Below are 12649 nucleotides of genomic sequence, written 5' to 3'. Positions count from 1 at the left end.
TGAGGGACCCTTCACCATCACAAAGAAGGTGGGCAAGCTGGAGTTGCCCTTAGACTTCAAGGTGCACCCGGTGTTCCACATGTGCAACCTCAAGCAGTTCCATCCAGATGATGAAGACCCAGAACGCAGTGTGCCACAACGCGCTTCCATCATGCAGAGGGCCCCGACAGCATAACGGGCCGAGAAGCACCTCAGTCAGATCCTTCGCCACAAGGTCAACTACTTGGGACAAGCAAAGAAATACTTGGTGCAGTGGGAAGAAACAATTGAACCAACGTGGGAGCCTGCATTTCGAATGAATAGCCGCTACCCGGCTGAAGTCAGGGCTTACCACGAAACAGATGCCGTCGAGGACAACACATGATTTGAAGGGGGGAGCATGTTCCCTTGCGACTTACAGTGTACAGTTGCGCTTAGAGTATGTTTTGTTTTATTGAGTTTGATGTAAGCTGCCCGGTTCAGGTGAATCAATACCCCGAAGGGGCAGCCCGTATACTTGAACTGTAATAGCCTGCGGGCAAAATTGTGAATAAAGTAAATGTGTTTAGCTTTCTTTTGTTCACCTTCGTTGTGATTACTTCTTGTGATTGCAATTTCTCTTCCTCTATTCTCTCTTGCTCTCTTGCACTCTGATTACAAGCTTTCACGATCGGCAAGCGAACTGACAAGTAGGCTTGCGGTGGTGAGAAAGGACCATCGCGCCGTGCTTGCCCATTGAAGGAAATAGGCCCGTGACAACAGTAAAGATTGTGGATTGTAGCACAGACTAGGCACCACTTGCACAGGTGTGGCTTCTGAAACATTAGGCCAAGCGGCAATTTAGCATGACAGTTATGCTCACGTTCCCTGTATTTCGTAGCATGAAATTAGGTCAAACGACTACACAGATTGTCTTAATTAAGCTGCCAAATGACGTTTCTTCAAAGCATTGGGGGGGCAGTGCACCATTTTTAGCAAGTTGGCTCCAAATGAAATCCTTTGTATCTGCTAATCGGAATTTTCTGTAGTAATTGCTGCACCGCATCCACCAATTTTGTATGACCGGATTTATGGATGCATTTGTGGAATTCCACATGACCTATTGCATCTGGACATGTCCTCTATTCCATGTAGTGGATGAAGTAAAGAACTGCTTGATAATTAGAGGCCTTAGTATGTTATAAGAAAGAAAGCAGGCATAGAACCAAAGTAGCTTATGCTGAAGGTCCTGCTGCTTGATAAAGTTTAAAATAACCAGATGCCCTCAATCGGGAGAACTTTGTCACTTAGCGTTGACTGTACAAAAAGCAGAAAAAACTTCTCTCTCTCTCAAAAGGAGAAAAGTAATGACATATATAACAGAGAGGTTTCCACAATTTATAAATTTCTTAAAGGCGATTCAAATTTGCGCCAAAGCGTTCGCCCTTCAACTTTACTAGGTGTTGGATTATAAGCTCGACTCAAAACGTTTCACAAAATATGGCTGCGAAGCATCTGATACGTTTGTTCAGTGCTACAGCATGTCGCGGTTAAGTAGTTAAGAATCATGATTAAAATGACCGCAGGGACATGATGCATGCGTGGTCTGGTCATCGGACATTTGGTTGGCAGGCCCAGTCGATAATATTAGGACATATTCCACTGCTTACTGGTATCGTTATCAGTTGTTGATATTCATGCAGCTGTATACCAAACTTCGTTGTTAAGTCACGATTTCTACCCTTTTCCATAAAGTAGGTAAGATTAGCCATATCAATGATATCGGGATGAGGTGGTCTTGCTTAAAAAGCTTTTGTAAAAAAAAAAAGAGAAAATGAGAGGCTTCAAGACAATCTTGCTTTAGTGGCAAGCAGATCAGGTCATACTGAACATGAGCTTTTTTTCTCATGTTAATATCATGGCCGTCTGCTTGCATTTTGGATGAATGCCACGTAGTATATAAATGTTCCGTTGTTTTTTTAACTTTTCAAAATACAAAACGGACGGCCACGATGTTTGCATGAGCAAAAAAAAAAAAGCTCATGTTCAGAGTGACTTGATCTGCTTCCAAAAAAAGGGCGGTGCAAAATGCAAAAGGGCTTTGATTTCCAAATCCCAAGGTTCCTCCAATTGGATGGATATCAGTTACGGTCAAACAATTGATCATCGTGCCACGCTCATTTGCCCCATTACCTATCCAAAGAAAAAAGAAAATAGAAAAAAAAAAAAAAAACTCAATCTTTACGAAAACCGAAAAAGAGGGGGTCCAAAACCATGAATCAGGGTGCGCGTAACAATTGGCCATTCACCGCGTCGGTGTCCCCCAACTTTTGTTTTTCAACCCTATCCAGCCCACACGCATGTGAAGGGTGGTGCCCCTCCTCCTCCTCTTCCTCCTCCTCTGTGTATTTATACATTACATACGCTCACGGGCCACACAACAAAACACACTCTTTCACAGGCCTCCCTCTTCTCTTCCAGGCAGCAGCATTCCGTCTCTATCGAACGTTCCCATAGATAGCAGGAAGAACAAGAGACTGAGAAAAGAAAGCAAGCAAGCAAGCAAGCAAGCAGATCGCAACCGGATCTATCTAGCGAGATGGTTAAGATCTGCTGCATCGGTGCCGGGTACGTGGGCGGGCCGACGATGGCCATGATCGCGTACAAGTGCCCTGACGTCCAGGTCGTGGTGGTCGACATCTCGGTGTCCCGGATCAACGCCTGGAACGGCGACCGGCTCCCCATCTTCGAGCCCGGACTTGATGAGGTGGTGAAGCAGTGCCGCAACCGCAACCTCTTCTTCAGCTCCGACGTCGAGACCCACGTCGCCGACGCAGAGATCGTCTTCGTCTCCGTCAACACCCCCACCAAAACGCGCGGCCTGGGCGCCGGTAAGGCCGCCGACCTCACCTACTGGGAGAGCGCGGCCAGGATGATCGCCGACGTCGCCAAGTCCGACAAGATCGTGGTGGAGAAGTCGACGGTGCCCGTGAAGACAGCGGAGGCCATCGAGAAGATCCTGACCCACAACAGCCGGGGCATCAACTTCCAGATCCTCTCCAACCCGGAGTTCCTGGCGGAGGGGACGGCCATCGAGGACCTGAAGAACCCAGATCGGGTGCTCATCGGGGGGCGGGAGACGCCGGAGGGCCGCAAGGCCGTCCAGGCGCTCAAGGACGTGTACGCTCGCTGGGTCCCCGAGGGCCGGATCATCACCATGAACCTCTGGTCCGCGGAGCTCTCCAAGCTGGCTGCCAACGCCATCCTGGCCCAGCGCATCTCCTCCGTAAACGCCATCTCCGCCCTATGCGAGGCCACCGGCGCCGACGTCTCCGAGGTCGCCTACGCCGTCGGCAAGGACTCCCGGATCGGATCCCGCTTCCTCAACGCCAGCGTCGGCTTCGGCGGATCCTGCTTCCAGAAGGACATCCTCAACCTGGTGTACATCTGCGAGTGCAACGGCCTCGCCGAGGTCGCCAACTATTGGAAGCAGGTCGTCCACATCAACGACTACCAGAAGAGCCGCTTCGTCAACCGGGTGGTGTCCTCCATGTTCAACACCGTCTCCGGCAAGAAGATCGCCATCATGGGGTTCGCCTTCAAGAAGGACACCGGGGACACGAGGGAGACGGCGGCCATCGACGTCTGCCACGGCCTTCTCGGGGACAAGGCCAAGCTCAGCATCTACGACCCGCAGGTGACGGAGGAGCAGATCCGCAGGGACCTCGCCACCAACAAGTTTGATTGGGATCACCCGCAGCACCTCGTCCCCAGCAGTCCCACCGCCGCATCCAAGCAGGTCTCCGTCGTCTGGGACGCTTACGAGGCTGCCAAGGGCGCCCACGGCGTTTGCATCCTCACCGAGTGGGACGAGTTCAAGACCCTCGACTACCAGAAGATCTACGACAACATGGAGAAGCCGGCCTTCATCTTCGACGGCCGCAACATCGTCAAGGTGGACGAGCTCAGGAAGATCGGCTTCATTGTCTACTCCATCGGCAAGCCGCTCGATCCATGGATCAAGGACCTGCCAGCGGCCGCATCCACCTGATGACCCACGAGTCTCCTCCTTTCCTTTTGCGATCCCTCCTTCTTCTGCACCTTCTCCTATCTTTCCCTCCCTCTCAGCTTCCCTTTTGTTTGTTTGTCTTAATTCTCCTTCGTGTGGTCTATGTTAGCTTCTATTATTATTCACAGTGAGTACTAATAATTATCATTGCTTTAGCCCCATTTCTTCCCTTGGATTCCGATTTCAGTTTTGTTCTGCGTCTATTTGTCCTTCACCTTCCTTAGTTAATTAGGTTACAATCAGAGTAATGACCCAAAGAAAAAGGAAGAAAAGCGGAAGGCAGCTGCTTCTCTCTCTCTCTCTCTCAAAATTTAGCCAGATCTGCTGAACCGGCCGATGCTGATCATCGTAGCAGGACTACGTTCCCTTCTTGCAGGCAACTTCCCTCTTCCTTTTGTAAGATCGGCTATCAGCATCATGTTGTTGTTTCTTGTTTGTTGCCGCTGCTGTACCCAAATTAAAATAAGAAAATTTTGAGTTTTCGTGTTATTATAATTACCTTGCTTTTTCTACGAATTCAAGTCGGTCGTTTCTTTCTTCCTTATGTCTGTGTGATTTGATTTCTCCCCTTTTGCGGCAATTAGTCTATGACAATCACAAACAAAATTCAGCTGGCCCTTGTAATCTGAAAAAACTTCTTGTTGTATGTTGAGAATGAGGAGGGCCTTGAATATCATCATAATGTAGCGAAGTGAACAGGGGTTAACGGCTTATGATTTCATTGCAAAACGAACTGTAGCAAACCTTACAGCATAGAAGCAAAGGCACAAATTCTCATAAGAACCCAGCCTTTGATGGTAATAAAAAAAAAACTGAACCACCATATATGTAACAAATTTGATGCAACAAGGTGAACATATTTTATCTGTACAAAGTATTAGCCAAGAAACTTAACTAAAGACGCAGCAGCTACGAAGATTGCAGTAAATGCTGGTGTATACTGCCATTTTGACTGACTCGCAGAAGACTCAGAGCTCCTGTTATAAAAGGCTCTGTGATATTCAAAAAAATAAAAAAAAAGGAAGAAAAGGTAAAGAGGCGATCTAAAAACCATTCTAACTTCATTTAAAGGTCCGGAAATGTCAGGAGCCCATTGCACATGACATTATCACCATGATCATGGCGATGGACACCTTAGTTACGGATCTTCAAGAAGGATAGGTCCTATCAACCTCGCAGGCGCCTGGAGTCTGGACCATACCAACTCTATCTGCATCTTGCCTTAGAACCTGAACTAGATAAACAGCAATGCCCAATCCTTTCAATGTAGAATTTTGAAGGGCTTTCATGGTTTGAGGGGGCTTTCTGTTAACCTCATGTTCTTAGAATGTCATCCAACAAAATTATGCAACTCAAGAGATGACTTTCTTACTTAACTAGCAATTATGAAAAATTGTGGATGCCACTTTTAAGAAGGTTATGAAAGCACGTAGGCTTTAACCTCCAAATAGCTTCCTTTACATCCAATCATCAGAAACTATTGGAGAGATGGCATTCATCAACTGTCAGCACTTCAAGAGATTCTTTTCCATTTCCATGCACTCTTCACCATTATCTCTGTTCCAAGCTGATCTGCTCTTCTTGAGATTCCAACCAAGATAAATGGTTATGCATTGCAATCGCCATGCTGGTCCCTGCAATAAACCTTGATGGAAAAGTTTCATGCTCCCACAAGACTTATAGATCAATACAAGTTTCCCCTTTTTCACATAGGCCACCCACAAGAAAAGAGGATTGATTAAGGCTCATAACTTGAAAACCTTCTCCAAATTGTTCACAAAATATTGGCTGAGAAAAGGCAAATGCCGACGGTTGCTATGACCACTCTTCTGCAAGGGGTGGGTAAAATCAGAAACCAGTTGCTCGACTCAGCTACTTTTCCCATCAAACATTGAGAACTCCTGTGGCATAGCAGCAGAAAGGGCTTTATGGTCATCGTAACTCTTCTCTTCACCCACGCATGCAGTGCTTGCAGTGCTGGCTGATTGGTGGAAGTAGCAGGAAGATGTAAAAAGAAACTCAGTCCATAGGATACCACCAAACATGTTTTTGCTCGAGAGGAAGATACCACTAACTATTCTAAGCCATTCACAAGGAGTCTTCCTATGTTGAGCATTCATATATCAAGTACTAGAAAAATAAATTAAGTCCATCATCATGTATGCCACCAGTGAGTGATTAACCTTGGTAGTGGCCTTTCTAACAGAAAAGAATGTTTAGAAATCACCACAATTATGTAAGCCATCAAGAGTATTGGTGGTGAATAGAGAAGCCAATTCATATGTGCCACATTTCCAAGAGACAATCAAGTGTCTGAGAAATCAAGTCAAACAAAGAGCTAGACTAATTGCAAAAGGAAAATAACGGTGAAAACAACTGCCACATGAATTGAAGAGCTGAAAGAAACATGATTTGCTCAATGTAACAGATGCCAGATCACCCAAAAACTACTAATAAGGATTTAATCCAAGAGAGACCTTACATAAAATGAGTACGACTAAATGTTCAATTACTCAAGAGTGTCAACAAACTTACCATAAGTTAGATGTGGTTTAGCAACAAGGTTATAAGAATTTTAAGCAACGACAGATACATAGAAGCATCGCATGATACCGCAATCCAGAAAAAAGTGCTTGAAAAATTTCTCATCTTTTGTCTGGAACAAGTATATGTACATTCGTAGATCCAACTATGGACCATTCGCTACAATCATATCCATCAGTTAAATGTCCACAAGTTTTGCCCATTACAACATAAAGAGAAACAAGCTTATGAAGAAACTGGCTGAAAGTTTTCTTTCATGCCGAGCATACTTGAGGACAGGAGAGCCCGTTCAACCCTGACAAGAATGAAGTTCACAAAACAATGTTTTATATCTTTCATCCAAACCATTGAAAGCATGTACCTGTAGCAAGGAAATCATAGCCAACTTTATTAAAAGAAACAATGCATTTTTATTTGAATTCACTCAAGATTGAATAGTTTCCGAAGGAGAAGAGCAAAGAGAAAGAGAATTTGCCTTAATGATAAGCTTAACAGCTGACAAAAGGTCAACAATAAACAAGATCACAGGTGTCATCAGTATTATTTTGGTTCATAGTGGTAAATGCAAATAGGAAAAAGCATGAACAAATAGGAATCAGTTCTTTTGGGTTGTCAGCAAAACTATGAGGAATGCAATTCACTCAAATTTAGGAACTATCAAATACTATGTCACATATGTGCGGGTGCGGATACAGGTACAGGTGTGGGTGCGGCGGTGCGGCACTTTAAAAAAACTTGGGTGCGAGAGGGTTATATATATTTGTTAACAGTTAACGGTAACACTAATAAAATAAAAACATTTATCATATCATCATTCATCATGCATAAATTCATGCAATACATCAAATTAACAATCTACAATTGTTATTCCTCATCAATAAAAGATAACAGCACAATTAAATCAATATAAATATATTATGACAACGCTATCTGAATTAAGAAAAGAGAAAATAATCAAACAAGTCAAGCAGAAAATAAGTAAATTATAATTATACTAATAAAAGAAGCAAACAATGTATAATTGCATACAAAAAGTATATTGTACATAATTTATATGACATTGAGGTAATGATCATAATAATTTTTTGTTTCATCATCAAATTCATCATAAGAAGAAAGAGTAGTCTCATATAAGTCCATGTTTATAGTGTTGAAATCATGCTCCTCATCTAAGTCACACTTCTTTGAGTTTATATCCAAAAAATTTAGATAGTCATTGTCTGCATTATAATTAAAATTTAAAAATTTTAAATACTTGCATATTTAAATGAAGAAACTAAGAAATAGTCAAATAATATAAGGGTATGTTTGGCTGCTCCTTTTTCATGTGATTTAGAATCTCACGATAAAGTGATTCTCCTAAGATTTTAAATCATTTGATTTGTAATCTCATGAGAAAGCAATTCTCATGTTCGGTTGGCTTGAGGAAAAGAATCTCATATAAATGAGATTTATTTTCTTTTGTTTGGTTATTGTAACATGGATTCATTTTCTCATACAGATGTGCCTGACTATTCCCATGTTGATTGTTAGTCATGTTGTGGGCAACTAGCTGGTGTGAATGCTATGGACTTCACTAATATTCATGTTTTTGTTTTGTTTGCTTTTTCCATGCAAAATACTCAATTGATGATAGTCTTGCACCACACCCTACTCTTGAGTATCCCCCACAATGTCTAAGATATATGCATGGTATTTGAAAAAGCAAATCCTTGCAATTAAAGACATACATAAAAATACAAAATAAGAGTACCAAGCTCTTTTTTCTTCAACATGATTGACTGGAGTATGTTGCTCTGAGTTAATTTAGAAATGACCAATGTTTTGTTAGCATCCCAAATAAAAGCTAAGGCCATTACATGGGTTACCATCTCTTTCAAACATTATAACAAAAGGCTGAAATGCAACTTCACATTCTCCCAAAGTCAATTGCAAAATCCAAACAAAGAACTACGACCCTCTCAAATTTATCTTATTCATCATCAATGGCAGCACAAAATATAGCATCTCACAGAACCATCTCATTCGTTCAAACATCTTTTTCATATTGCAGGTGACAGATTAGTGCTCAGTTGAAGGAGCAAATGGGGCTAGTGGGTGAAGTGATAGACTGTGAGCTTTCGTCAAAATTGTGAATTTATGTTGGTGGTGACTCCAACAATCATAAATAGCTACCCTTCTTTATTGAAACAACTAACGTCGCCCAAACTTGATCACAGCCATCTTAGGAACTCAACCAAGAGAGAGAGAGAGAGAGAGAGGTCACCTCCCTCTCCACCCCTCCCCCTGCTGTCTCAACCACTTAAAAAAAAATGTTACCTGTTTTCTCGTCGATACTTTTCCCATAATACCAAATCTAGTTATGATTAGCCGTATTTATGTTAATGCACTTCTCAATGATACGTGAAGAAATTATTTTTGATATTTGGTCATAGTCAGCAAAATTGTCGCGTAGATAAATGTATAAAAGCTAACTTGCTGACTATGCAATACTCGATGCAATGAAAGCATGACATATTGTAGCTTTTGGATATGCATGAGATGATGTATTGTTTACGGGGATTTCATCATCGAAGATACAACTAGGAAAGCACAGGTGCTAAAAAAGCATCACTTAATCTTTTAAAACTTATTCCTCAGTGGTTGGATAAACAATATACAAGAATGTCTTATGGTTAGGATAGCTTTTGGCCCTAAAGAAGATAGTACGCATCTTTAGTAATTCCCAGCACTTTTTTTTTCCTAATATTACTTTGGGTGTTTCTCATTAAGGGTTCTTGCTGCCAATATGATCAATTTTTGCGGCAAAGAGTGAATTTCCTGTCAACCACTAAGGATAGATATGAGGTGTTCATTGATTTTTCTATGATCATTGATAAAATCGGAGTGAAATTGTTGCCCAAGTAGGACCATCTTCTTGATTTACTTGGTATTTGATGCTTTTGCAGCCGGATTGAAGTTGCTTTTGCGGCCAACATGCAGCATGATAAGAGTGGATGGAGTAATTATTGATTGTGGGAGACATCACGGAAGCAATTTCAGATTTTGAGAAGCCTACAGTTGATGATTCGGAGTGTTGGACTGGTGGGAAAGTTAGAAGACAGTTTAATGTCACCAGTCGGCCCAAGCCTACACCACTCATGATTTAACTTACTATCTACATAATATTTTTAAGTCTGTGATTCAACATGTTGCTTGTGCACCTGTCTGCCTTGGAGAGCTGCATTTCTAATAACAAAAAAACAGATGGTGTACCGTGTAACTCTATGAAGTTTGTGCTGTATAAGTAATTTTGTGATGTTTTGCCAAGAACACTGTTTCCAGTTTGAGAAGCAAATAAAACATGGCAAGACGAGGCTGCATAATTAGCTTGATAGCAGTTTTCCGATCTCTGAGTGCAGTAGAGACAAAATCTGTGTACTCTTCCTTATTTATGAAGATCTAAAAATTTTGCATTTCCCTGCTTAGTGGCGTTGTTTTATTTTGTAAATCCAGTTTCAAGTACATGTGACCAGGAGATCGATGGGCATTTCCTTTTAATGTTTCCATACAACATTTATTGCTTTGATTCCATACAGCATTTCCTTTTATTTTGTAAAAAATTTATCCTTTTTCTATCGCATTCTTATCCACCAACCCGACTCTTTTTTTCCCTTTTTTCAATCTCAGCCTTACTCTTTTCCTTTCTTTTTATGCACCCGTTTTCGGTTTATTATTTCCACCATTTCATCAAGGCAACAATCTTGACAAGAAATGTGAACTCTTCAAAGATTAATAACAGGTATCTTTTCATATTGGGTCATCTCTTAAGCAATAACTTGTCAAGTTACAAAATTCTGACTTATGTACAATTCTCAAACATGTACAATATATCATTAAGTTAATAACAAGAATAAAGATCCAACTAGAAGGGGCAAAAAAGGCAAGGCCGAGCTCAATGCTTATCAGCCAAGATTTCTTGGGAACTGGAAACGACTGCCCTTTATAGACAGTCAATCAAGTGCTGCTTCAGCCAATAAAATATCTCCCTTAAGTCCCAAAATCTGAAAATTTATCTGCGTGAGACACGATAGAAGAAAAGGAACAACATAAGAGTGCCTAAAAAGCAGAACATGTTCCCATCAAACTGACACACTTCAAGTATACAACTTCTAAGTTCTAACTACGAAAATCTTCCCATGTGGCCAAATTAGCTTGACTGTAATGCATTTGATCCGTTGAAGATCAGAAACTCGAATAAACACTACTTATTGAGGATAAGGCAATGCGTAGATAAATCCTTGAGTTTTAGGTTGACAAGAGGAACCAACGTCCTGTGACATACTTGGCTATTACTGGTTCAATTTGGAGCACACATCATCTGCATCCATATCATCCTTCTAGCATATAATCACGATCAAATTATCAATGCTCAAGACAGGAAATAAGAACCCAGATCATTGAGGCAGGGTAGCTTGAATGTGTTCCATATTGCAGAATGGAACACATACACAAACAAGAGTGCTATTGCTACTCCAACATTAGATACTCTGCCCCAACCACCCCTAACTGCTAAAAGAAAACAGAGTTAGATACCAAGAACAAGACTCGATGATACAACAAAAACAATGTCTGGGGAATTGACTGTTTCCTGGTTGCAGATGCAAGATGTACCTTGATCTCACGCTCTCTGGGGAAAACAATGTGCAGATCAGGGTTGTTGGGGTTACCCCTCAAGCAAAGTATGTGATTCTGATGATCTTATATACCGCCTCCCTCTTTCTTAATTTGTGATGTATCATGGACAATGTCAACACCGATGCGCCATTTTGGCCCTTGTATCATGTCTCCTTATTAAAAACCTCATAGAATTGGCGATATCCCTGTATCCACAGTTGTATCATGCAACATAGATCATGAATCCATCTCTATTTTTTTAATCTAATATTGTTGTGGGTGCAGGCACTTTGAAGGGGTTGAGATGAATGGATGACATGAGAATGAAGGATGCAAGTGTGGTAGCAACTGCTTGCTTTGTATCATGTCAACTGTTCGCCAAGCATTTGTAGTACAATGGAAGAAGCACCACAGGATACAATTAGCATTGTATCATGTCAACAACAATAAGGGGGTAGTTTGACTTCACAACTGCTTGCTTCCTCTGATTTATGAGAGTGAGAGCATCGCAGTTCATCTCCTTCCACAGAGTAAGGATAGGTTAGACTTTGGGAAATCATGTGTCCAAGTGAAGATACTCCTTGCAGCTCTTCCGAACATGTCATCAACCTGAGGATGGTAAAGCATTATGAAGTTAAATGATACCCACTTCATAAATCAATGAAATTGCTAATAATGCTATTAAAGAAAAAATTGGAAATGAATTTACTTGTTTGGATGACATGCCAATCTTCTCCAAATCATATAGCTGCAACAATCAGGTGGATAATTTGGATAAGCTTTTGAATTACAGATCCAAATTGAAATAGCATATGCATGTTTCCTAAAAGGATTGTGATTTCCCTACCGTTTTAATGGGTTGTGGCGTTTGTTCTCAGCTTTAGAACGTAATCTGCCCTTTTCTGCCCAATACCTTGTATAGCAAAAAAAAAAGGAATTTTTATGGTACTATTTTTTCATGGTACAAAGCATTCTAGAGCTTATCTTTCTTGTTCTAGTGAACCTCACCTTCAAGCCCATTAGCTGCATCTGGAACAAAAGGTCAAGAACCAAAACAGATGAACAACTGTACATAGTATAGGTTCAAACAGTTTACATTATTCCCCGTTTACATATTCCAGGGATCATATATTTATATACGAAAATGGGTCCGTGCTAAACCCATTTTGTACTAAACCGCGTGCTAATTAGGTTTTTCAGCTTCTCCCGCGCTTTTTATGCTGTTCGGGCCCTATAAATGTGTTGGGCATGGTCGAATTACTAAGAATTCACACCTGGATCATGTGTTTTGATGGAAAAAATTGATGTTTGGAGCCTCAAAAATTTACAAAGGTTTTGGATCATTGATTTTTCGAAATCTTATAAAAACCACCAGTGTGTCAAAATAGAACATTGCAATAGCTGATCCCTATAAAATAAAAC

General features: G+C 41.4%; 1 protein-coding gene and 1 long non-coding RNA gene across 2 annotated transcripts; one reads left to right on the top strand and one right to left on the bottom strand.

Annotated features, from left to right (window-relative positions):
- The first annotated feature begins 2401 nt into the window (after positions 1-2401).
- LOC149851607 (UDP-glucose 6-dehydrogenase 4-like) lies at positions 2402-4522 on the top strand. Its single transcript, XM_090001660.1, has one exon. The coding sequence runs from the start codon at positions 2558-2560 to the stop codon at positions 4007-4009; it is 1452 nt and encodes a 483-aa protein (XP_089857786.1). The 5' UTR covers positions 2402-2557; the 3' UTR covers positions 4010-4522.
- A 6129-nt stretch (positions 4523-10651) lies between these two features.
- LOC149851606 (uncharacterized) lies at positions 10652-12198 on the bottom strand. The gene is made up of 2 exons (XR_016433548.1): positions 11937-12198; positions 10652-11836 (listed from the first exon to the last, which is right to left on the bottom strand). It is a non-coding gene; the product is annotated as an uncharacterized LOC149851606 (long non-coding RNA).
- Positions 12199-12649: the final 451 nt, after the last annotated feature.

Source organism: Nuphar pumila, chromosome 1 (assembly GCF_984573655.1).
Source record: "Nuphar pumila chromosome 1, dmNupPumi1.hap1.1, whole genome shotgun sequence".
Classification (NCBI taxonomy): domain Eukaryota; kingdom Viridiplantae; phylum Streptophyta; class Magnoliopsida; order Nymphaeales; family Nymphaeaceae; genus Nuphar; species Nuphar pumila.
Note: the sequence above shows the minus strand (reverse complement) of the source record. Positions and strands in the feature narration are given on the sequence as shown.